This window comes from Girardinichthys multiradiatus, chromosome 8 (assembly GCF_021462225.1).
Source record: "Girardinichthys multiradiatus isolate DD_20200921_A chromosome 8, DD_fGirMul_XY1, whole genome shotgun sequence".
Lineage (NCBI taxonomy): Eukaryota > Metazoa > Chordata > Actinopteri > Cyprinodontiformes > Goodeidae > Girardinichthys > Girardinichthys multiradiatus.
This window is the reverse complement of record NC_061801.1, coordinates 95,033-120,074: the sequence shown is the minus strand read 5'-3', so window position 1 is coordinate 120,074 and position 25,042 is coordinate 95,033. Positions and strand designations below refer to the sequence as shown.

The window sequence follows — 25,042 nt, the reverse complement described above, 5'->3', positions numbered from 1 at the left end:
ACTTCCGGGTCAGCCTCGGCGTTGGTACATTCCCTTTCCGGTTGATTTTCTGAAATGTAAATTTGTTTCGGTACTTGTAAAAGTGTTTTGCACCCCCCGGCCACCGTAGACAACAGACTAGAGTGGAGATGCAACTGTGAAGCCATCTACAAGAAGGGACAGAGCAGACTGTACTCCTTGAGGAAGCTTAGGTCCTTTGGTGTTTGCAGCAAGATGCTGCATATCTTCTATAAGTCTGTTGTGGAAAGTGTGATCTCTTCTGCCATCATCTGCTGGGGAAGCAGCATCAGAGACAGGGTCTTAAAAAAGCTCAACAAGCTGATAAAAAAGGATGGCTCTTTTCTGGGGACTCCTCTGGAACCTCTGGAGATCATTGTGGAAAGAAACATTCTTTATAAAATGAAGAACATTATGGAGAACCCTGAGCATCCTCTTCATCAGACTGTCCTACAACAACAGAGTGTCTTCAGTCAGAGGCTTCTTCAGATCTGCTGTAAGACGGAGCGCTACAGGAGATCCTTCCTGCCCACAGCCATCAGCATCTACAATGGCTCTTTGAAGAAACCTTCATAATATGAGCTACAGCAACATTTAATTTCCCTTTGGGATTGATAAACAATTTCTGAATTGAATTTGAATTAAATGGGGCTGCACGGTGGCGCAGTTGGTAGCACTGTCTTGCAGCAAGAAGCTCCTGAGTTCTTTCTGAATGGAGTTTGCATGTTCTCCCTGTGCATGCGTGGGTTCTCACCAAGTACTTCCTCCCACCGTCCACAGTCCAAAAACGTGACTGTTAGGTTAATTGGTCTCTCTATATTGCCCTTAGGTGTGAATGAGTGTGTCCATGGTTGTTTGTCCTGTATGTCTCTGTGTTGCCCTGTGATAAATTGTTGACCTGTCCAGGGTGTACCCTGCCTCTCGCCCGTAGACTGCTGGACATAGGCACTAGATCCCCGTGACCCACTAAGGAGTAAGCGGCATAGAAGATTAATGAATGAATTGGGAACTTTTTTTATTCAATTAGAACAGAGACCACTTCTGACTCAGTAATTTCTTCTAATTTAAAACAAGTAAAAAATTGTTAAAATGCACTTTCATGAGGAAGGAAATCACAGAGGATTTTGTCAAATGACTGAAAAAAAAAAAACCTCAAGTATATTCAGTTGCCACGGCAAGAGGGTCTTTGAGTAGTGTAGTATTGATTTCTGATTGTAATTATTTAAGCAAATTTTCTTAACTGGTCAGAGGTGACTTGTAAATGCCTGTATGGTCATGTGGATATTTATCACCTAAAATGTAAAAAAAAACTAATTAAAAATCACCCTTTTTTTTCCACTTAAACAATTTAAACCTTTTAACAGTTATCTTATATTGCAGAGCGTGGATGACAGTAAATACTTTTTTTTATTTTAAGATATGCCCACTGAGTGGTGTTACATGGGTTTTTAGTTCATGTATTTGTTTGTTGGCATTGTGGTGTTGGTTTAATTGTTGTATTGAGTTAGTCTCATATTAATTTTTGTCAGGATTTATCCATAGCTATGTTGTGTTATATTTTGGTAGTTTTTCTTTCCACTTACAACAGCTCTTTTTTGTTTTTTTACATTTGGACTTTTGTAAAGCTGACTTTGTGATGTGAAAGACTTAACTTCGGGCCGCCACCAGCAGGGGCGCTGGTGTCTTCTTACATACCCATAAGCGGAGGAGTGAGAGGTGCATGAAATGGGGAAAAATGGCGGATCATGTGCAGGTAAGCAGAGGTTTCATGTTTTTGTTACCGACAGTTTGTTTTAGAGCGGGATGATGAGGTTGAACCTTGATCCAGCTGCGGAGTTGCAGGCACGCAGCCGGTGTGCGGGGCGAGTGGGTGCAGTCGGCGGCGGGACGCGGAGCTGTAGGCAGTAAAAGAAAGGATGAGGCAGCCTGTGTTGACTCGTGGCCTGCTGTCATTGCGTTAGCTTGTGTTAGCTGCTGGACGGAACGAAAACAGTCACTGCATGCCTGTGCAGTTCCACCCAGTGGGGTTGCCGGTGTATGTTTTAACTGGGTGCTTATCGCCATATGCTTGATGTCGTACTTTGTCGGCGTGTTTTAAAATAAGAACAGTAACGGACAAATGGCTGACTGTGTACGTGTACGACTAGCTTTCAGGCTAACATGCAGGGGTTAAGTGTGAGTTGGCGCCAATATGATCCACATCAGGGGTATTTATCCTGTCAGGAGCAATGAGGCCGTGTCATAGCGGACACTTTGCCCCGGTCTCGGAGCTCTTCGGATAAAGCTTTATTTTCTTCCCTATTGGTACAGCTATCCGGACGCTGATGCAAGCTAAACTAACACCTAGCTGCAGCCAGACGTCAACTTCTCCCGCCCGAGCTCTTTGAAAACATGACCGAGTCTGTTGAAGTGTTTGTCGGTAAAATGAATTTCGGATTCCCGGCTTGTGGGTGTCTCTGGGAAGGTTTTGGGGGGTTTTCCGCGTTGTTTTTGTAACGGGGGCAGCTAAGCGGTGCTGTGTTGTGTAGCCCGCTCTGCTGCTTCGTGCTCAGATCCGGACACATGTGTAGGGAATCCTAGACGGGACAATGCTCAACTTTCTGTTTCGCCGGTTGCTCGCCCATATTGTCCCGAGAAAGACATTTTTGTGGGATTTTCAGAGCACCGTAGTGTTCTTGTTTTCAACATGAGGGTTACGAGGATATTTTAAAAATGAAAACACCCGATACTCAGCAGTGCTTGCGTTTTGTTGGAACGTGTGAGTGAGCTCCCGTGGGAGATTAGTTGCATCACGGAAACCGACTGTCGTTGGGATGCATCCCAGAAAGCTTCAATGACTGTAAAATAGTGTATTTTTCATGTTGCTAATGATGCTAAGGGAACTAGTCTTACATAATATATGAATATATTAATGAAACTACAGGACTGATCCTTTGAAAAAAGATGAGCGAATCATAGGCTGATTATTTCAAACCAGCTTTTCCAAGGTTTTAAAAAGTTTCAAACTTGCTATGATTTTCCGTCATACGGTTTCTCCCCCACCTGTTGCTGCTTGATGCCTATGGGGGAATTAAAATGCCAAAAATCAATAGCTTACATTTTCAAGTTAAGACCAGGATTTTATATCTTTACACTCAAAACTTTGCTTGCTTTTGAATATCTTCTGTTCTCCATCTCCCAAACTCTGCGTGGATCAAAACTGCCACAGCCTCCTTGGGGGTGCGCTTGTTTCCTTCTAGTTGGTGTGCTTGTGTGGAACAACAGATCTCTTCTGGCACTGTCCAACCAATGAATGTAGGGAAAACAAATTCAGCACTCTGCTCTGTTACGACTGTCAGGTAGTCGTGACAAGTTTTCAGAAGAAAAACGGTGTGTTTTTGTCAATTTGATGGTTTTTTAGCTGGTCAAAACTTAAAGAGAATGATTTTGGCCATGCAGATTGCAATCGGTAGCTTTGCATTAATTTACATAACAGCAGGTCTGCGATCTGTTCGTCATTAAATATCTACCAAACTCATCTTGAATAGCTGTTCCTAATTTTACTGACACTGTTTAGGTCACATTTTGTTATTAAGGAATATATACTACGGCTCCAATTTTTCAGATACACATTTACTAGTTTTCTTTATTTTTATGACTGTTTACATCGTACTCAGATTCTTACTGAAGGCAACAAAACTGAATGAACAACTATAGAATTATGTAGCAAACAAGAAATTGTGAAATAACTTTGAATATGTCTTATATTTTAGATTCCTCAAAGTAGTCGCTCTTTGCTTTGATGACTGAAATATTAACTTTTGACCGTCTCTCAATGAACCTCTGGACATTATTTGGAAAACCATTTCAGGTGACCACCTCATGAAGCTCATTGAGAGAATACCAAGAGAGCAATGCATTAATCAAAGGGAGGCTATTTGGAAGGATATAAAATCTAAAAGATATTTAATTATTCCCCACTTCATTCCATATGTGTTCATTCAGTTTTGATGCCTTCTCTAAGAATCTACGATGTAAATAGTCATAAAAATAAAGACAACCATTAAATGAGAAGGTGGATCTGACCAGGAGTGTATTTTTGAGAATGAAAGTATGAATGATGTGGCAAAGAACATTTGATAAGCTATAGCCTGACACCTTTATGTTGATTAGGGAGGGTCCGATATGATATTTTTCTGCTGATACCGATGTGCGATATTTGTATTGCTGCTGTGGCCGATATCTGATATTTTCCTATATTAAAATGAATGGAAATTTTTTTATTCATACTAATAATAATAGGAAAAATTCTAATTCTTTTTTTAATTGAAAATGCAAATTTGCCATTAAATTGTACAATCACATTGCACTGGCCTTAAAACATTTAGGCAAAGATGTAGCAGGAACATTTACAAAGCCCCTGTAACAACAAACAGCCATAAAAAAAAATAGAAGCTCAGCTTATCTGACTGTAAACCTATTTGATGTAACTGTCAACATCCACCTTCAGTTTTAGGTATGAGCTTAAGTGTGCATTACACTATGACTTTGAACCCTAAGCTTACAATTTCAATGTGAACTTAAGTGTCAGTGAAGCAAAGTGCTTTTGTTAAATGTTGGAAATCAACTTATAACAACTTCATAACAAAGTCCATGTTTTTTTTTTTTAACAAAGAGAAGCATTTCTGTTTTCTCACAATGGATTCTGTTTCTTTTTTCATCAACAATAAGTGTTGCAACTGAGAAGAGACGTTCACTCTCTACGCTGGTGCATGGAGCCGAAAGATACTTGTGTGCAAGTTGAGCAAGTGCCGGGAAGCGAGAACAGTTGTTTTTCCAAAAGAGCAGGGGATCCTCTGATCTAGATATGGTTGGCTCTGTCAAATAATTCTGTACTTATGAAAACAGAATCAAGATCACATTTTTAACACATTTAAAAGGACTGCCAGCATCTACATTGCTAGTAACATTTTTTTAACATTAAATCACAATCCTCAGTGGTCTGGAGAGATGCAATTACCACGATTCAACACGAGGGCACTATGCACTTATATTTATAAAATTGCATCACTAAATTTAAAAGTGACATTTAGGAAATTTTGTACAAAAGACTCACCTGACCAACTGATGGGCTTCTTTGGAGTGTGTGCTGCTCTGAGCTCCTCCTTTCCTTTAAAATCTCATTGAACATGTTCATCAGTGAATGCCCGCTTTCATCACTCAATCTGTGCCTCTTTTCCCCTGGTCCCTCCTCTTCTGCAGGAGCCTTGTCTGTATCCTTGTCATTTGTCATCATGTGAACTTCTTGCTGTAGTTCATTAATGGCAGTTGCCCTCAGTGTAGTGTCAAAGTAACAATCTTTGTACCTTGGGTCCAAAATGGTTGACATGTAGTAAAGCGGTTCACAGAAAGCTGACGTGAAGCGCTTATTAACTGCTTCCAATAAGGTGGCCTTTGCAGTGCCGACTCCGGCATCTGTGTCCGTGTTCTTGCTTAGTAAACGTTTTAGTGCCACAACGAAGGGTATCACATCCGCAGTAGAAGCCGATTGTGAACTTATTTGTCGCATCAGCTGTTCAAATGGGCCCAGCAGTGTGGTCATGTTTTCGATAAGACTCCATTGCTTCACAGTCAATGACACAGGGAGCTCGTGATCTGCCCCATACACGCCGAGCACACGTTTCTGTTCCAGTAAGCTTCTCATCATGTACAGAGTACCATTCCAACAAGTTGTGACATCTTGTTGGAGGGTCTTGTTAGGCAAGCCCAGCTCTGTCTGGATGTCTTGCATTTGTGATGTAGCGAGCTGTGAATGCTTGAAATGTCCCAATAAACATCTTCCCAAAGCAATGCAGTCAGAGACGCTATGCTGGCTAATAAGTCCATTGTGTACAGCTAGCTGCAGTTTGTGTGCCATCAACCAAGGCTTTTAATACCACATTCGTCAAGTCCCTTTTGCATATTGTCGGCGTTGTCATGAAGGACTACGTGCACTTTCTCTTTAGAAATGTTCCACTGAGCCAACATGTCGTCAAATGCAGCGGCAATTACAGCGCCTGTGTGAGAGCCTGTGAATTTGTGGGCATGCAACACAGCTCGTTTTAGTTTGAAATTCGGCGATTCGGTATGCTGTAGCGGGGCTCAATGGGTTCCATGAGCCGACGAAACCCTGTGTTCTCTACTATAGAAAAAGACTGGTCATCTAGCACAATCATTTTGGTTATCCTCTTTGTTATAGATATGGCTTTCGCTAAATCTTTGCTGAATTTCTTTGTTTTTTCCAGTGCTTGTGCAATAGTTCCCTGTTTAGCGGTAGCTCCAGGCTTGCCGATGGGTGTTTATTTTTCAAATGTGTTCTTACAGTTGTGGTATTGAAAGACCTCGCGTGCTCACCACCTCGCATAACTTCACCTTTGCACGAATTGCATATTGCTTTTCGGCTGTCTTCTTGGGATACCGTAAAATACTTCTAGGTGATGTTGGCTTTAGCGTTGACCTGCCATTGAACTTTAACGTGCGCATGCGAGAATTGGAACGTTTCCAGCTGCGTTCAGGGACTGTTTGGAATCCCACAGTCACACAAACCAAACAATATGACATCAGCGAACATTTTTACTCATCAGACCGATGCCAATATAAAAAGAAATTACATATATTGGCCGATAATATCTGCCGTGCAGATTTATCCTCCATCCCTAATGTTGATGATGTAGCCCATTGAAATAGATCTAATTTAGTGTCACTGGGTTAATGTAATGCATCATCCAACACGCAGGGTTCAACATATTAGCTACATATACAGGTCCTTCTCAAAAAATTAGCATATTGTGATAAAGTTCATTATTTTCCATAATGTCATGATGAAAATTTAACATTCATATATTTTAGATTCATTGCACACTAACTGAAATATTTCAGGTCTTTTATTGTCTTAATACGGATGATTTTGGCATACAGCTCATGAAAACCCAAAATTCCTATCTCACAAAATTAGCATATTATTAAAAGGGTCTCTAAACGAGCTATGAACCTAATCATCTGAATCAACGAGTTAACTCTAAACACCTGCAAAAGATTCCTGAGGCCTTTAAAACTCCCAGCCTGGTTCATCACTCAAAACCCCAATCATGGGTAAGACTGCCGACCTGACTGCTGTCCAGAAGGCCACTATTGACACCCTCAAGCAAGAGGGTAAGACACAGAAAGAAATTTCTGAACGAATAGGCTGTTCCCAGAGTGTTGTATCAAGGTACCTCAGTGGGAAGTCTGTGGGAAGGAAAAAGTGTGGCAGAAAACGCTGCACAACGAGAAGAGGTGACCGGACCCTGAGGAAGATTGTGGAGAAGGGCCGATTCCAGACCTTGGGGGACCTGCGGAAGCAGTGGACTGAGTCTGGAGTAGAAACATCCAGAGCCACCGTGCACAGGCGTGTGCAGGAAATGGGCTACAGGTGCCGCATTCCCCAGACCTGGGCTACAGAGAAGCAGCACTGGACTGTTGCTCAGTGGTCCAAAGTACTTTTTTCGGATGAAAGCAAATTCTGCATGTCATTTGGAAATCAAGGTGCCAGAGTCTGGAGGAAGACTGGGGAGAAGGAAATGTCAAAATGCCAGAAGTCCAGTGTCAAGTACCCACAGTCAGTGATGGTCTGGGGTGCCGTGTCAGCTGCTGGTGTTGGTCCACTGTGTTTTATCAAGGGCAGGGTCAATGCAGCTAGCTATCAGGAGATTTTGGAGCACTTCATGCTTCCATCTGCTGAAAAGCTTTATGGAGATGAAGATTTCATTTTTCAGCACGACCTGGCACCTGTTCACAGTGCCAAAACCACTGGTAAATGGTTTACTGACCATGGTATCACTGTGCTCAATTGGCCTGCCAACTCTCCTGACCTGAACCCCATAGAGAATCTGTGGGATATTGTGAAGAGAACGTTGAGAGACTCAAGACTCAACACTCTGGATGAGCTAAAGGCCGCTATTGAAGCATCCTGGGCCTCCATAAGACCTCAGCAGTGCCACAGGCTGATTGCCTCCATGCCACGCCGCATTGAAGCAGTCATTTCTGCCAAAGGATTCCCGACCAAGTATTGAGTGCATAACTGTACATGATTATTTGAAGGTTGACGTTTTTTGTATTAAAAACACTTTTCTTTTATTGGTCGGATGAAATATGCTAATTTTGTGAGATAGGAATTTTGGGTTTTCATGAGCTGTATGCCAAAATCATCCGTATTAAGACAATAAAAGACCTGAAATATTTCAGTTAGTGTGCAATGAATCTAAAATATATGAATGTTAAATTTTCATCATGACATTATGGAAAATAATGAACTTTATCACAATATGCTAATATTTTGAGAAGGACCTGTATGTACTGAATAAGCTGGGACTGTCAGAATGTACAGGATTTGTTCATCGGGGCGCTTTGTGAAAGTTTAGAAAAGTTTAGGGAACTCATTTAGAAGCTACAGCATACCCCAACCCTTATATGGAATGCATAAGTCTTTCCTACTATTTTGTTCTTGGAAACAAGTCCTGCATGTGATCATCTGGAGGTGTCAAATAAAATATCTGGGTGGAAGCTGTAAACCAAATACAAAACCTCACATAGGATTTTTATTGGACACCTAAACTTACTTCAGACAAACTTTATGTTAAAGCTGAACTAAAAAATCTTTGATGTTATGCATATATCTTTAATGTTGAAGCTCCTGCTTATGATCTCTGTATCCACCTTGATGGTCCATAGCTTGGTGATAGACAGATGAAAATGTGCTAGACCCATCGCAAGGCAAAATTGTAGCATACACATGCAGATTCTAAATCAAGTACAGACTGTTGCACAAACTATAGATACAAATGTTTATCATGAATGTCAGTAGTTGGGCATAACTCTGATCACTAGATCATTGTTTTTCAACCATGGTCCTCAAGGCACACTGTCCTCCATGTTTCCCTGGTTTAACACAACTGATTCAGGTGACTGCAGTTCAGTAAAAGCCTATTAATTAGCCATCAACTGAAATCAGGTGTACTGAAGCAGGGAAACATCTAAGACATGCAGGCCAGTGTGCCCAGAAGACCAGGGAAGAAAAACGCTGCACTAGATGACAATGAAGTGCTTCCAATGTGTTATTTGGCACATGTGGAATCTGCATCCACAGGCATTAATGGTATATATACTCCACCTTAGCTGTGTGGTGCTTTGAGGCCAATTTGCAAGAATAGTCTACAAGGGCTTGAAGTGTAGGATTTTTCCCAGCCAGTAAAGTTTTTCATAAAGGACTTCAAACTGTGCCAACATGAAAAAAATCCAAGACTTTATGAAAATGTTTAATTTTATTAGGGTATTTGGTTCATATTTTTCTTGAGCAGAGAACTGGATAATAGTTGATGTTTTCAGGCAAAGTACATGTAGTAACCTGGCAGACAGGGATACTGGTGAAAATGTTCAAACTTCCCTCGGCAAAATACAAGTATGATGACACGCAATACTAGAAATTAGGGCTGGGCAATTTGGAAAAAATACTTTCACGATCATATTTTTCATGTCAGTATATATCAATATATATATATATAACGATATAAAACAAATCACTATTTTTGTCAATCTTTAATGTTCCCTGGTACTATGAAGTGAGATTTGAAGATATCAGGTTATTTTTGATTTAAAGATTTTATTTTTAAAAGTTTAGCATGTCATTGAACATTATTCAACTGATAAATAAATTCAGAATCAGCTTTATTGCCAAATTTGTGCACACAAACAAGGAATTGGACTCCGGTACACTTTGCTCTCAGTGTAGATTTTTTGTTTTTTCTGTCAATATAAATATAAATAAAAAATATATTTCAAATGTACTCATACACAAGTGACTTTACAGGGAAGATAATGTGATATCAGTCCAAGTATGCATGGCATTGTTCTCAGCAAGGTTTTAATAGTTTAGCAATTTTCATTAGTTTTTATTTTTATTTAGATTTGACTTCACATTTTCAATTCTATTTTAGTTTTAATTAGTTTTTAGCATTTGCTATTTTAGTTTAGTTTTTATTTTTAAAATGCTTAGTTTCAGTTTAGTTTTTATTAGTTTCAGTTATAGTTTTAGTCTTTTCTGAAATCAAAGACAGGGACAATTCCACCTCAGAGATTAAAAGAAATAAATGTTATCAAGATATAATGAAAACATTGGTACAGTAACAGTTTCATTTATTTTAAAATATTTATTCATAAATAAACTATAAAAATCAAGTGTAACAGTAGAGAAGTCTATCCACACTGTTAGTATTTCCTAAGAGTAATATAAGAAATAACAGTAGTAATGTGTCTTCTTTACTCTCCTCCTTTTTCTAACACTCATCTGCTCTTTCCCTGCTCTTAGCTTTACTCTTCTTTCTATGAGTCTGTCTGTTTTCTTCCTCTCTCCTCTTCTATCAGACGTTCACTATTCTAAAAGAGACATAATATAATCACAATCCTCTCCAAAAACATTAACGCGTATAACATACTGAAAAATTACAATTTAACAAATAAAATAGGATTTTTGTTTCAGATACCCATTAGTAGTTGGATATTTTTAGAAACTAGGATTATCCTTTAAATATTAACTTTTCTTTAATCATTTAACTATTTTCCTCAGTTGATGAAATACCAAAATTGTCATATTTAGTAAAAAGAAAAAAACAACTATTTTTACTTGGAGCTACAGGCTCATATAATAGAAGAAATGCACATTAAATCAGGTGATTCTCTCTCCATTCTCATCATTCTCAGTTCATGTAGTTCTTGTCTCATTAACTTTCCCTATTTCTGACTCCTTTCAGTAACTTTCATATGTCCAAACTGAGTGGAAAACACCCCTCAGCCTGAGTGCATAAATCACTATAAAAAATTAGCAAAACAACTAATAACTAAATGAGGAAATATAAACTAAAAGTCACCAATCAATTCTAAAACATCTTACTTTGGACGAATCCTTTTTGACACTGTAGCTCCATATTCCCAAATCAGGAAGTTGCGCTCGTCTTCCTATTTGCTGTTCTGTTCGTTCATAAAAACTTGGTTTAGCAATTGTGTCCTCACCTTTAGTAAAACAAAACACATAGCCATTTGTTTTTGTTTTGTTTTTTTTACCATTTTTTTGAATGTTGACAACACTAGTAACGTTTCCTACCGTGAAACAAACCTTCATCACGGCCAGGATCAGCCCAGTCCAAGGCGGTGCACTCGGCTCTTCTTCTTCTACTCTGTAACGTTAACAGCAGCGCGACCAGCTACCGTAACAGCAGTTGTTGTATGCAACATGCTCATTCGAGATTTCTACCCCAGCTACCGTAGTAAGTCTACACACAACATTTCTCATTTACAAAACGCTAAAATCAGGGACATTTCCGGGGACAGGTCGTCTAAATCTGGGACATCTGGTCACTCTACACTAGAAGACACTTTGTTTTATCTGAAACGCAGTCATATTCAAAGTAATCCCGATTTGGATTCTGGCGCTTTATCCCAAGTTTTGCTGACATGACGCTAGATGTGGACGACCGCTCAGATGACTTGAGGGGGGAGGGGGGGCACTCGCTCCTGTCTGGGATTGTAAAGTTTTAAATTCTGCTTGCTCCAGTGTGTGGCACTAGTTTGGTTGGTAAAACAGATTGTTGGTATTCCCCAGCTTTGGCGTAACATGCGCTCGACGTAATTTATCTTGTTTTTTTTGTCCAACTTTAAATTCAATTCAATTCAGTTTTATTTATATAGTGCCAATTCACAACACATGTCGTCTCAAGGCACTTCACAACAGTCAGGTACATACATTCCTATTAATCCTAACAATTGAACAGTGCAGTCAGAGTTAGCTTTTTATTCCAATTGGATAAAAAGTTTTTCTATCTAAGGAAACCCAGCAGATTGCATCCAGTCAGTGACTTGCAGCATTCACTCCTCCTGGATGAGCACGTAGAGACAGTGGACAGTCACTGGAGTTGACTTTGCAGCAATCCCTCATACTGAGCATGCATGTAGCGACAGTAGAGAGGAAAAACTCCCTTTTAACAGGAAGAAACCTCCAGCAGAACCAGAACCAGGCTCAGTGTGAGCGGCCATCTGCCACGACCGACTGGGGGTTACAGAGAACAGAGCAGAGACACAAAAAGAACAAAGAAGCACTGATCCAGGAGTACTTTCTATGGGAAGGAAAAGTAAATGTAAATAGCCAAGATACCTCCACTTGACCATCCATACTTGTCAATGGTGTCGTTTGCTGGGTCTTATGTCTTTTCTCCTTTGGGGAACAATTTTGTTTCTCTTTTTTTCAGTGATGACCTACCTGTTATCTGAAGTAAGAGGCTACAGCTGCACAAACATTACCCATTAGCGCGTCTGTGCTGTCTCTGTCAATGTAACTGCGTGGTTCCAGCCACAGTATTGGTCCAGCACGGAGTACCTCCTATTATCATTGGTTGTTCATATACCTATATCGATCCTTTCTCATATGTCTTATCGTGGAAAAATTATATAGAGAAATATATTGCTATCGTTTTATTGCCCATCTCTACTAGAAATAGAAAATTATGACTGAGGGAGAATAAATGGCCAGACACCAGCACCTGTATTTTCTCCAGACCTCACCAAATAATGAAATAATGTGTACCAAAAAAAGTTAGAAATTATGCGTTATTTTCAAAAAACAAAACCAGATGGGAATTGCATGACAGTAAATGTACTGTATCCTAAAATAATAAAAAATAATGAAAACTGCAAGCAGCATTGAGCAGCCCTTGCATCCCAGCACCGCTCTGGTTTGTGTTGCGACTATGGGCTTTCCGCATTACCACCTCAACGCCTCCAGCAAGCCCGTCACACAGTTTCACGCATCGCCACTAGGCATTTACATAATCAAGCTCTGACATTATGTTCAGTCAGGATCAGTTCAGCTCCGGTGAGAAGTTTTCTAAATTTGAATGAAATCTGGCCTTCCAGATGGAAGTTGTCAATTTCTGTTTGGCCGTAAAGCATCAATGAAGACTTTCTGTAGTATTTTGAAAATGTCATTTGAAATTATGTTATTAGACAAGGTTTGAAACTTCCACACACTTTCACGTAGGGTCTTTTGTCGACGAAACATGTGACTTTGTTCTCAGTAGATGGGGCAAAAGTAATGTAATCACTTTTGCCACAGTCGCAGTTCACAGAATTCAACATCACTATGTTCTGTGTCATCAGACAGCACTCAAAACTTGAATGAGTGAGAGTGTAAAAGGACCTCCACCAGTGAAACATGTGACTTCCTGTTGTAAGGGGTGGGTCAAATGTGATATCAGTAAATGAGCATGTTAATGTGTTCAGTGCTGGTCTGAGATGAGACACAGAAACTTTGGTAGAGCTCCGACCGCATGTGGAAGTTATTAGACCTTTGTCTTTCATGCCGAGAAGTCAAATTTTTGGCCAAGCCCACATGCTTAGATACAGCTAATAACTTTTGATTCCCAATAAGGTTGGGCGATATGTAAAATGTTTTCAACCAATATTTGTTAGTCCAACAAATGACAATAGGTGATATATTCAGACAGGTGACATTTTTACTTTTTTGTGGGCGGATCAATGTAAACATGCACGGACTGATTTGCCAATTTAAAACACAAATGTCCAAAAATGGAAAAACTAGTTGCCAACACAGTCGCCTATTTGGAAAAACTTTGGCTTTAAACCAGATGAAAGGGGTAAACCACAGGATCTAATTGCGGTGTGCCGCTTGTACATACAGGGGTTGGACAATGAAACTGAAACACCTGTCATTTTAGTGTGGGAGGTTTCATGGCTAAATTGGACCAGCCTGGTAGCCAGTCTTCATTGATTGCACATTGCAGCAGTAAGAGCAGAGTGTGAAGGTTCAATTAGCAGGGTAAGAGCACAGTTTTTCTCAAAATATTGAAATGCACACAACATTATGGGTGACATACCAGAGTTCAAAAGAGGACAAATTGTTGGTGCACGTCTTGCTGGCGCATCTGTGACCAAGACAGCAAGTCTTTGTGATGTATCAAGAGCCACGGTATCTAGGGTAATGTCAGCATACCACCAAGAAGGACGAACCACATCCAACAGGATTAACTGTGGACGCAAGAGGAAGCTGTCTGAAAGGGATGTTCGGGTGCTAACCCGGATTGTATCCAAAAAACATTAAACCACGGCTGCCCAAATCACGGCAGAATTAAATGTGCACCTCAACTCTCCTGTTTCCACCAGAACTGTCCGTCGGGAGCTCCACAGGGTCAATATACACGGCCGGGCTGCTATAGCCAAACCTTTGGTCACTCATGCCAATGCCAAACGTCAGTTTCAATGGTGCAAGGAGCGCACATCTTGGGCTGTGGACAATGTGAGACATGTATTGTTCTCTGATGAGTCCACCTTTAATATTTTCCCCACATCCTGGACAGTTACGGTGTGGAGAAGCCCCAAAGAAGCGTACCACCCAGACTGTTGCATGCCCAGAGTGAAGCATGGGGGTGGATCAGTGATGGTTTGGGCTGCCATATCATGGCATTCCCTTGGCCCAATGCTTGTGCTAGATGGGCGCGTCACTGCCAAGGACTACCGAACCATTCTTGAGGGCCATGTGCATCCAATGGTTCAAACATTGTATCCTGAAGGCGGTGCCGTGTATCAGGATGACAATGCACCAATACACACAGCAAGACTGGTGAAAGATTGGTTTGATGAACATGAAAGTGAAGTTGAACATCTCCCATGGCCTGCACAGTCACCAGATCTAAATATTATTGAGCCACTTTGGGGTGTTTTGGAGGAGCGAGTCAGGAAACGTTTTCCTCCACCAGTATCACGTAGTGACCTGGCCACTATCCTGCAAGAAGAATGGCTTAAAATCCCTCTGACCACTGTGCAGGACTTGTATATGTCATTCCCAAGACGAATTGACGCTGTATTGGCCACAAAAGGAGGCCCTACACCATACTAATAAATTATTGTGGTCTAAAACCAGGTGTTTCAGTTTCATTGTCCAACCCCTGTACATATAGTGCGAGCAAAGGATTCAAACACGACGAATTTGCATGAGCATTTACGTGTTTACCATCCGGCTGGGTATGCTACGCTATAACCAGATGCTGCAGCTCCATCAACAAGCTCTGGAAAAGAATTTCACCAACAGAAAATTCAAATTCACATTGTCAATTAAAACTATGAGTTAAACGCAAAATGTCTCAAAACCACGTATGTTCCTAATGACCACACAGCTTCAGTGCTTGCTGAGGAGCTTTGAGAGTGCACCGAAGAGTGGGGGATCATGAAGGAGAAATTATGTTGTGTCATTACAGACAACAGAGCCAATATTGTAAGCGCTATTAGGACTCTGGACTGGCCATGACTAAATTGTTTTGGACATAACTTAAATGTGGCAGTTAATGCCATTAAAAAACAAAAGGCAAACACTGACAGTGCGTTGGTCATAGGCAGCTCCATCAATGGAGCCTTTGCAGACAGCTGGCAGAGACAACGGGAGCTTGGCAAAATAAGAGGAACTCAAACTGCCGCAGCATTCGATGATCATGGTAATGTAGTAAATAATTTGAAGCATTGCTTCCATGTACCAACGTTAAAATCTCATTAGAAATAAGTTACAAAGCTAACTTATTTTTATTGTTTGCTTAAAGGAATCTCTAACCCATCGGGGAATGAAAGAATAGAATGGTGGAGTGCGTTCTTAAACAGGCCCCAGCCATTAAAAGGGTTTTTGTTGCGGCAAGAGCCGCCATTCGCATTCCCAGCTTGACCTGGCAGGACATCAGTGTCTTGGAGGCCATGAACGCAGCACTTAGGCCCATTGCTGATTTTACTGAAATGTTATCAGCAGAAAATTATGTGACTGTGTCTTCCCTTGTCCCAATGCTTCACCATCTGAGAGAATATGTTTTAAAAGTAAATATAGATGATGCAAAAAAAAAGACAAGTCCTTAAAGAAAAGGTTTTGGTACAGTTGGATAATAAATATGATGTCGAAAAAACCCTGCACCTGCTGCACACTGCATCTCTGACGGACGCTTGCTACAACAACAGCCCAGCTCGACTTTGTCCGTAGCAGACTGCAGGCTGAAACGGTGGAATTTGTTGGAAAGTTCCGATAAAACGACAATCCAAGAGGAAGATGGGGAAAGAGAAGAAACTCTACAGCTACGAAAGAAGAAGCCCCATTTTTTGGACAGCCTTTTGGGGAGAGTGAGGCTTCCAACTTGCCTCACACTGGAGTAGAGGGCGTAGACAAGAATGGACTGTTACCTCAGTGAGGAGGTCATCGAGGGAGAAGATTATCCACTGGGTTGGTGGAAAATGCAAGTTAGTCTTGGAACCATCTTAGGCAATAATCAGGAAACCTTTAGACAACCATTCACAATGCAAGATCAGATAAAATATTTTATTAAAATAATGTTTTAAAGAATGGTCTGCTGAATAAAACCAACCTTCTTGATGACTAATTCTCAACGGTGTCTCATTAGCTGCCTTTATTAAAATAATATTTAAAGAAATATTAATGGAATATTTTGGAAAAGAGACAAATCTTTCTGGAGAAATGGGGCTTAATGGTGTCTACTTAGTTATCAAATTTAGTAAAATAATGTTAGGGAAATATTATTTCCTGGATTGAAAACTAACAACCTTTCTGGGTAAATATTCTTTAGGAACAAGCACGTGTCCTTACCTGTTAGCACTTAAAGCTAACAAAAGAAGCTGATAGCTTAGCACCAGAATCAAACACACACCTTCAAAAATACCGTCAATAAAAGGGTTAAAATGCATAAGCGCACACGGTGCGTTATGATCAATCTTCTGTGTTAAAATGACCCCTTTAAATAAAGTTTGTCTTAACTTTAAAAGCACAGAACACAAAACTGAGCATGTGTACTGCAGATAGCCTGCTAGCACTAAGATAGCTGAGTTCAACACAAACAAAACCAAACTTCATAAAATGAAAAATGTTCAGATCATAAATCTTTCTGTATTACTCTGCCCAAACCCTAACCTCGTATGAACCATGTTGAGGAGTTGTCCAGGCGACGACGAAGTTTGACGAAACATCCACTTTGAACGAAGGTTAGCTTCGGCGGCTCGCTGTCGCTGCACGTTACCACAGTGATGCGGCTCCTGTTCTCCTTTCAGAATGGGAAAACCGCTCCACTCGGCTTTGTCTCTGCAGGGAATTCTCTGGAAGACAGTTTGCTTCTCCAGGCCTCTGAGAGAAAGTAAAGCAATGCTTATACCTTAATTTTCCCTTTTTATGAATGAATACTGGGTACACAAACAGTAATTCATCCGTACTTAACTCAGTGCATATGATCGATGATCGTATGACACCCTTGGATCCAGTTTGAAGAGTTTTTTTGTCTGTTTGCCAGCAAAGAGACATTAGCGCCCTGCCTCTCCGGCCAGCCTCGCACGGAGTCCGGGTGGAAGAGAAAGGACAATTGGGAAGGGGGTGCTTTTATACAGCCAGTGGCATCATGGGACCCCCCCCCCCCCCCCCCCCCCCCCGCCCCTTTTCCAAATGTACCGCATCTTTCATTTTATAATCCATGGCTGTGGGGTCCCAACATGGACAATCCTGAAGACAGAAGTGCAATAGATCTATGTGACACTCTTAGAAATTTTGGTTTAACTCAACATGTTAAACAGCAAACGCACAAACAGTGATATATTTTGGACTTGATCATCACTAAGGTTCTAAACATTTCCAAGGTGTCTGTAACTGATGTTGCCCTATCTGACCACTTTTCTGTTATTTTTGAAAGCATCATCTCTAATGGCTCAGTTTGCCAAAGAGACATTATAAGAAAACACATCTTTAAGGATGGTGCTACTGAAACATTTAACCAGATTTACTCTTCAACCTCCACTTTGCCCTGTAACACTGTAGATGAGTTGGTAGAAAACTTTCATTCTAAAATCTCAGACATCATTGATTCAATTGCTCCAATTAAAGTGATAGACGTCTCTGGGAAGAAAATGTTTCCATGGAAAAGTGCTCCACCAGTCAGAAGTGGAAAAAAAGGAGTGTCGAAAAGCTGAATGCAGGTGGTGAAAGACTTGACTCCATGTTCATTATATTATCTATAAAGAGAGACTATACAGATATAACCTACAACTGAAAAATGCAAGGGAATCTTTCTTTTCTGAGATCATCAGCAAAAACATAAACAATGCTGGTGCATTATTTGCCACGATCGACAGGTTAACACACCCTCCTGTAACTGTAGCATCTGAACTCCACTCTACCAGGGCCTGCAATGAATTTGCTAACTTCTACACTGAGAAAACCAATAGATCAGAGGGACAGTCAGCACATCCACATCAACTCCAGTACCAAAAGTGTCTCCAACTAGAACTGATTTTGAACAAAATTTCCCAATTTCAGCAAATAAACTACAAAAACTTAGAAGAAATGGTACACCAACTAAGCTCTTCTTCCTGTTGTCTCGATGTTTTACCCACAGCTTTCCTTAAGAAAGTTTTGCCTGTAATAACATCTGATTTAACTCAAATAATAAACATGTCCCTTTTGTCAGGTGTTTCCCCCAGGCCTTGAAAACAGCAATTATGAAACCTCTTGAAAAAGAGCAGATAACGTTCTGAGCAAAAACCAATCACAGCCGTCAACGTAACCAGCCATCAAATCAGAATAATAACTGCGTAAACTTTACACAGCAAGCCGACAATTTTTTTTTTACTGGTTTTCCAGGCTCAACATTGTTAGATACCACTGGGTTCAGAGTGAGTCTGGGCAGTCAGTAGGCCAGAACACTGAAGTTACCTTTCAAACAAACACTGGCATGGTGAGAGTCTGGTGTATAAGCCTCCTTCGCTTCCTGCACTTTCTTCTCCTCAAAACAATTGCTTGTTGCAGTTTTAAATTGACTGTGAAAACAGCGCTGGTTCCCACCCTTTTTGATGTTGCAGTTACCGTGCAGAGGTGCAAGTCGATGACGTAACCCCTACTGTCCCAATTCTCCAATTTTGCACGCTTGTAACCTGCGCACTTCATCAACCCCTACATGCACTTGTACAAAGTACACACTTCATAGAGGGGCATAGGGTGTAGTGTGGGTATTGGGACAGGGTCCTACTCTGCAAACCCAGAACCAAACATGGAGAAGCAGCTTGTAGTTCTTATGCTCCACTAATCTGGAATAAACTCCCAGAAAACTGTAAAACCGGCAAAACCCTAAGTTGCTTTAAATCAAGATTAAAAACGTACTTGTTTAGAATGGCCTTTGAATGTGTTCTCTAAACATTACTAATTAAGTTTTCAGTCCAATTTTCCTTCCGTTTTCTTATCCATCATTCGATTCTCTTTATTTTTTGAATTACCTCTGTTTGATTTTCTGTATTATTGTAATCTTTTTCTTTATTTACAGTGCCTTGAGTGCCTTGTTGCTGAAAAGCGCTCTATAAATAAACTTGACTTGACTATAAGGCCATTAAATTGTAATAGGGACGAAGAACACCCGTCAGTGCTTTGCAGACAGTGGCAGTGATGCTGCGCGTAGGCATGACCAACTGCTCCGAGCAGTGTGTCGCTTATAAAACATTTTGATGTGGAGACTTTTTCCGGTCGAGCAGTTTATTGTGTGGCACCGCAGACAAGTCCAGCGTATGTCTGCGGAGTCATGTAGGCTACTGCAGCTTTGTTTTTGCACTTAACCCATAGGCCAAAAAAATCAAAGCATCGCTCTTAAAAAACAACTGTTGAAGGGCTCAGCCTATCGTTGACAGGCGATAAATTCGTCCAGTCGCCCAACCTTAATTCCAAATGCCATAAGACTATACTGAGTCATTTTGAAGTCTATGAGACAAAAGCTGTAGAATCCATGGAAACATGTATAAAAGAAACAAATCTGCGACTTTGATCACAAATGACTGACTTCCTGTGTGGTTTGCAAAATGTCTCCAAGAGACTTGACTGAATATCTTTTAGGGGCGGGATTAGGATCGATCATTGAATTTGTTGCAGATCAGATAAAATATGTGGAAATGGGAGCGCCAAACGTATGGCCATGGCATGACGTCGAAGTTTGCCACAGCCACACCCTCTAGAAAAAAGTTTCTGTGTTTCAAACGAGACCAGAGCGTTATCTGTCTTCTGACACAGTTTCAAGTGGATTAACCAAAGAGGATCAGAAAGGCATCATTTCAGGTTAAAAAAGTGTCTTCCTGTTCTCAGGGAGTGGGGCTTTAATAATGTCAGCGTATGACCACATTTTATCGTAGGTCACTGACAGGTGATCTGTAATTGCACCAACTTTGGTCTAATTCTGGCTTTCTATGCAAAAGCTATAGCGTTTTGAATTTTTTGGTGAGAGGGCAAAGATTGGGGCCTGGCCATGCCCCCTTGACATGCGCAAAACTCACCAGTTTGATGGCCTTTAATTCCCCATGCTTAAGGGGATAGTGACCAAATTTGAAGCTGATGGCTCAAAATTCCTTGGAGGAGTTTGTCAAAGTTGGACATGTGTAAATCTCTAAAACCCTTTAAAAATGACCCTCTGACCCGAAATGGCCGACTTCCTGTTAGTTTTAAGACATACCTCCAACAGGCTTTTTTTCTTGTTCTGGAGGGTTCTATCTGTATTCAAAATGTTAGATCTCTTCGGTGTACGGGTTAGCCTATCTCAGTTTTGGGGGCGCTTCAATTTAAATTCAATTTAAAAATTCACTATTTAGTGCCAAATTTGGGGATTTTCATATATTTTAGGCCTCCCAAAAGCCACTCCATTTTGGAGAACAACAATAAACATTCAACTTACAACAGACCTTAGGAGTGCATTCGTTGCTCAGGTCTAAAAATGGGTGTTCCTACAATTACCTGGAAGATGTATATAATAGATGTTAATTGCATTTGACTAGGCATTTGACAAGGCCGAGTTAGTTTATTTTGAAAGAAGGTGGTCTGCCAATTTCTGCAAAATATCTGGTTAGGAGGTTAAACTGTATCCTTAAACTTAGATGATTTTCTATAATAAGTTTTGACTGAAATGTAAGTCAGCACACAAAGGAAGACACGGAATTAGCTGCTACTGTCTTGTAGACAAGCAGGTTCAGACAGTGAAGAAAAGTGACTTTTGCTGCTGATTAAAAAATATATAATTTTAATTGTATATAAAACATGTTTGTATCAAAAAAACAAAATCATATGCAGCTTTAGTCAGCTGGTTTGTTTCTTGGATAGAAAACCTAAGCTGCCTAGATCCAGACCACATCTTTACTGAAATTAGGTTTGTTGACTAGGTTTGTGGTGTTGGTTCCTAATCCGAAAGGGTCTAATTACAAACCAGCAACAGCTGCAAACATCCGACAGAAACCTAAAGACAGATTGTGTTTTTTATTAAAATCACATAGGTTACTGTTCTGTGTTTGGGGTAATACGGGGTAAAACTAATCAGCATTTCAATCATAAAGCTATATTGATGTTAGCAAGCCAAACACTTTATGATAATAGCTTTATATCATTCTACAGTATACTGCTAGATTCTTGCTACTGCAAAGTAAACAGTTAACATGTTTTTATGTTTATAAGCAGCTTTTTCTGAAAATTAGACTCTCAAAAATAGCCAAAGTCACTTTAAGGGCAGCTTGATGCAATCGTGCTACAGCTAGTTAGCATAAGCTAGGCACCAGCACCCCCGTGACCTTGCGAGGATATGCAGATTTAGACGAGGGATGGATGAATGTCACCAAGCCAAACAAAGTAGCTGTTGCTGTTGCTTCTTTGGTTTATTGGCGGTTCCCTACATCCTGTGGGAGGTTGGCGATCCGTTGTTGCCACAAAAGCACACTCACTAAAAGGAATCAAGAGCACCCTAAAGAATGCTGTGATCTCACAGTTCCACACTATCATTCTATTGGCTGGAATGGCTGCCATGTGATGATACCACTTAAATCTGAGAGAGCAAACCGAATTCGCGAGCAGGAAAGACAGACTTAAGAGTGTAGTTTTAATCTGTACAGAGAGCAAGTTTGCACGTGTGGAGAAGAAAGCAAAGAAGTGGAGAAAATATCTCAAAAAGAAAGATTTGAGGGAGAAAGGATAGGAAATTCTGTCCTCATCTTGAAAATGTAAGCAAATCAATTACAGCAGAAATTACATAACAAAATGGTAGGATTTAAGGAAAACGCAAAGAGAATATAATGAAATAAACACTTGAGCTTTGTAGCTTAAGAATATTTAGGTAAGTATATAAATATGCCTAATTACATTGTTCTCTTTTGGTGATATTTCTACATATCTGGAGCTAATGAATGACGTGTGAAAAATGCTTTCGTCTCTTTTTTTTTGAAGATTTTGTATTTTCCAGCTCCTGAGAGGTGATGCAAAACTCTCTTTTTGGTTTCTACCTACAGTATACTACATCTAGAATAAATATTTCCTTATTTTACTGTAGATTTTGGGAGATAAACCCAGATGAAAACAATGTCACAGATGTCTTCTGGCATCTGAAGACAATTTTTCTTTTATAATTCCACTATTTCCATTAATTTTTCTCATATTAAACTAAAAATGACATGTCAAAATTTTTTTCATATCCCTGACAATAGTAGACGTTTGTTCGTTCGTTCGTTCGTTCGTTCGTCGTCTTCCGCTTATCCAGGACCGGGTCGCGGGGGCAGCAGACTCAGCAGAGACGCCCAGACGTCCCTCTCTCCAGACACCTCCTCCACTTCCTCCAGGGGGAGCCCAAGGCGTTCCCAGGCCAGCCGAGAGACATAGTCCCTCCAGCGTGTCCTGGGCCTCCTCCCGGTGGGACGTGCCTGGAACACCTCCCGAGGAAGGCGTCCAGGAGGCATCCGGTATAGATGCCCGAGCTACTCTGAGCCCCTCCCGGATGGCCGAGCTCCTCACCCTATCTCTAAGGGAGTGCCCGGCCACCCTACGGAGGAAGCTCATTTCAGCCGCTTGTATCCGTGATCTCGTTCTTTCGGTCATGACCCAAAGTTCATGGCCATAGGTGAGGGTAGGAACGTAGACCGACCAGTAAATTGAGAGCTTTGCTTTTCGGCTCAGCTCTCTCTTCACCACAATGGACCGGCACAGCGCCCCCATTACTGTGGCAGCCGCACCAATCCGTCTGTCGATCTCCCGCTCCATTCTTCCCTCACTCGTGAACAAGACTCCGAGATACTTAAACTCCTCCACTTGAGGCGGGAACTCCCCTCCAACCTGAAGAGGACAAGCCACCTTTTTCCGGTCGAGTACCATGGCCTCGGACTTGGAGGAGCTGATCCTCATCCCAGCCGCTTCACACTCGGCTGCGAACCGCCACAGCGCATGCTGTAGGTCTTGGCTAGAGGGGGCCAGCAGGACCACGTCATCCGCAAAAAGAAGAGACTAAATCCACTGGTCCCCAAACCAGACCTCCTCCGGCCCTTGGCTGCGTCTAGAAATCCTGTCCATAAAAGTTATGAACAGGACCGGCGACAAAGGGCAGCCCTGCCGGAGTCCAACATGCACTGGGAACAGGTCCGACTTAGTGCCGGCAATGCGGACCAAACTCCTGTTCCGCTCGTACAGGGACCGGATGGCCCCTAATAAAGGGCCCCCGATTCCATACTCCTGGAGCACCCCCCACAGGGCATCACGAGGGACACAGTCGAATGCCTTCTCCAGGTCCACAAAACACATGTGAACCGGTTGGGCAAACTCCCATGAACCCTCGAGCACCCTGTAGAGGGTATAGAGCTGGTCCAGTGTTCCACGGCTGGGACGAAAACCACACTGTTCCTCCTGAAGCCGAGGTTCGACTATCGGTCGGACTCTCCTCTCCAATACCCTGGCGTAGGCCTTACCAGGGAGGCTGAGGAGTGTGATCCCCCTGTAGTTGGAACACACCCTCCGGTCTCCCTTCTTATGAAGGGGGACCACCACCCCAGTCTGCCAGTCCAGAGGCACTGTCCCCGACCGCCACGCAATGTTGAAGAGGCGTGTCATCTATGACAGCCCTACAACATCCAGAGACTTGAGGTACTCAAGACGGATCTCATCCACCCCCGAAGCCTTGCCACCGCGGAGCTTTTTAACCACCTCGGTGACTTCAGCCTGGGTGATGAAAGAGTCCAACCCCGAGTCCCCAGCCTCTGTTTCCACCACGGAATGCATGATGGCAGGATTGAGGAGATCCTCGAAGTACAGGTCCTTCTCAAAATATTAGCATATTGTGATAAAGTTCATTATTTTCCATAATGTAATGATGAAAATTTAACATTCATATATTTTAGATTCATGGCACACTAACTGAAATATTTCAGGTCTTTTATTGTCTTAATACAGATGATTTTGGCATACAGCTCATGAAAACCCAAAATTCCTATCTCACAAAATTAGCATATTTCATCCGACCAATAAAAGAAAAGTGTTTTTAATACAAAAAACGTCAACCTTCAAATAATCATGTACAGTTATGCACTCAATACTTGGTCAGGAATTCTTTTGCAGAAATGACTGCTTCAATGCGGCGTGGCATGGAGGCAATCCGCTTGTGGCACTGCTGAGGTCTTATGGAGGCCCAGGATGCTTCGATAGCGGCCTTTAGCTCATCCAGAGTGTTGGGTCTTGAGTCTCTCAACGTTCTCTTCACAATATCCCACAGATTCTCTATGGGGTTCAGGTCAGGAGAGTTGGCAGGCCAATTGAGCACAGTGATACCATGGTCAGTAAACCATTTACCAGTGGTTTTGGCACTGTGAGCAGGTGCCAGGTCGTGCTGAAAAATGAAATCTTCATCTCCATAAAGCTTTTCAGCAGATGGAAGCATGAAGTCCTCCAAAATCTCCTGATAGCTAGCTGCATTGACCCTGCCCTTGACAAAACACAGTGGACCAACACCAGCAGCTGACATGGCACCCCAGACCATCACTGACTGTGGGTACTTGACACTGCACTTCTGGCATTTTGGCATTTCCTTTTCCCCAGTCTTCCTCCAGACTCTGGGACCTTGATTTCCGAATGACATGCAGAATTTGCTTTCATCCGAAAAAAGTACTTTGGACCACTGAGCAACAGTCT

The 25,042-nt window shown here is 41.5% G+C and overlaps 1 protein-coding gene and 1 long non-coding RNA gene across 2 annotated transcripts in view; one reads left to right on the top strand and one right to left on the bottom strand.

Moving 5' to 3' along the window:
• The window catches only part of LOC124872590, an 80,162-nt gene extending 74,976 nt beyond the window's left edge, over positions 1–5,186 (bottom strand). Inside the window, exon 1 of the long non-coding RNA XR_007039329.1 lies at positions 5,093–5,186. This is a non-coding gene — a long non-coding RNA (uncharacterized LOC124872590). The remainder of the gene's footprint in view (positions 1–5,092) is intronic.
• xpo7 (exportin 7) overlaps positions 1,676–25,042 on the top strand; it is a 60,731-nt gene continuing 37,364 nt past the window's right edge. The window contains exon 1 of the mRNA XM_047372769.1: positions 1,676–1,750. Within this exon, the coding sequence (XP_047228725.1) occupies positions 1,718–1,750 (33 nt within the window). The 5' untranslated portion in view covers positions 1,676–1,717. The remainder of the gene's footprint in view (positions 1,751–25,042) is intronic.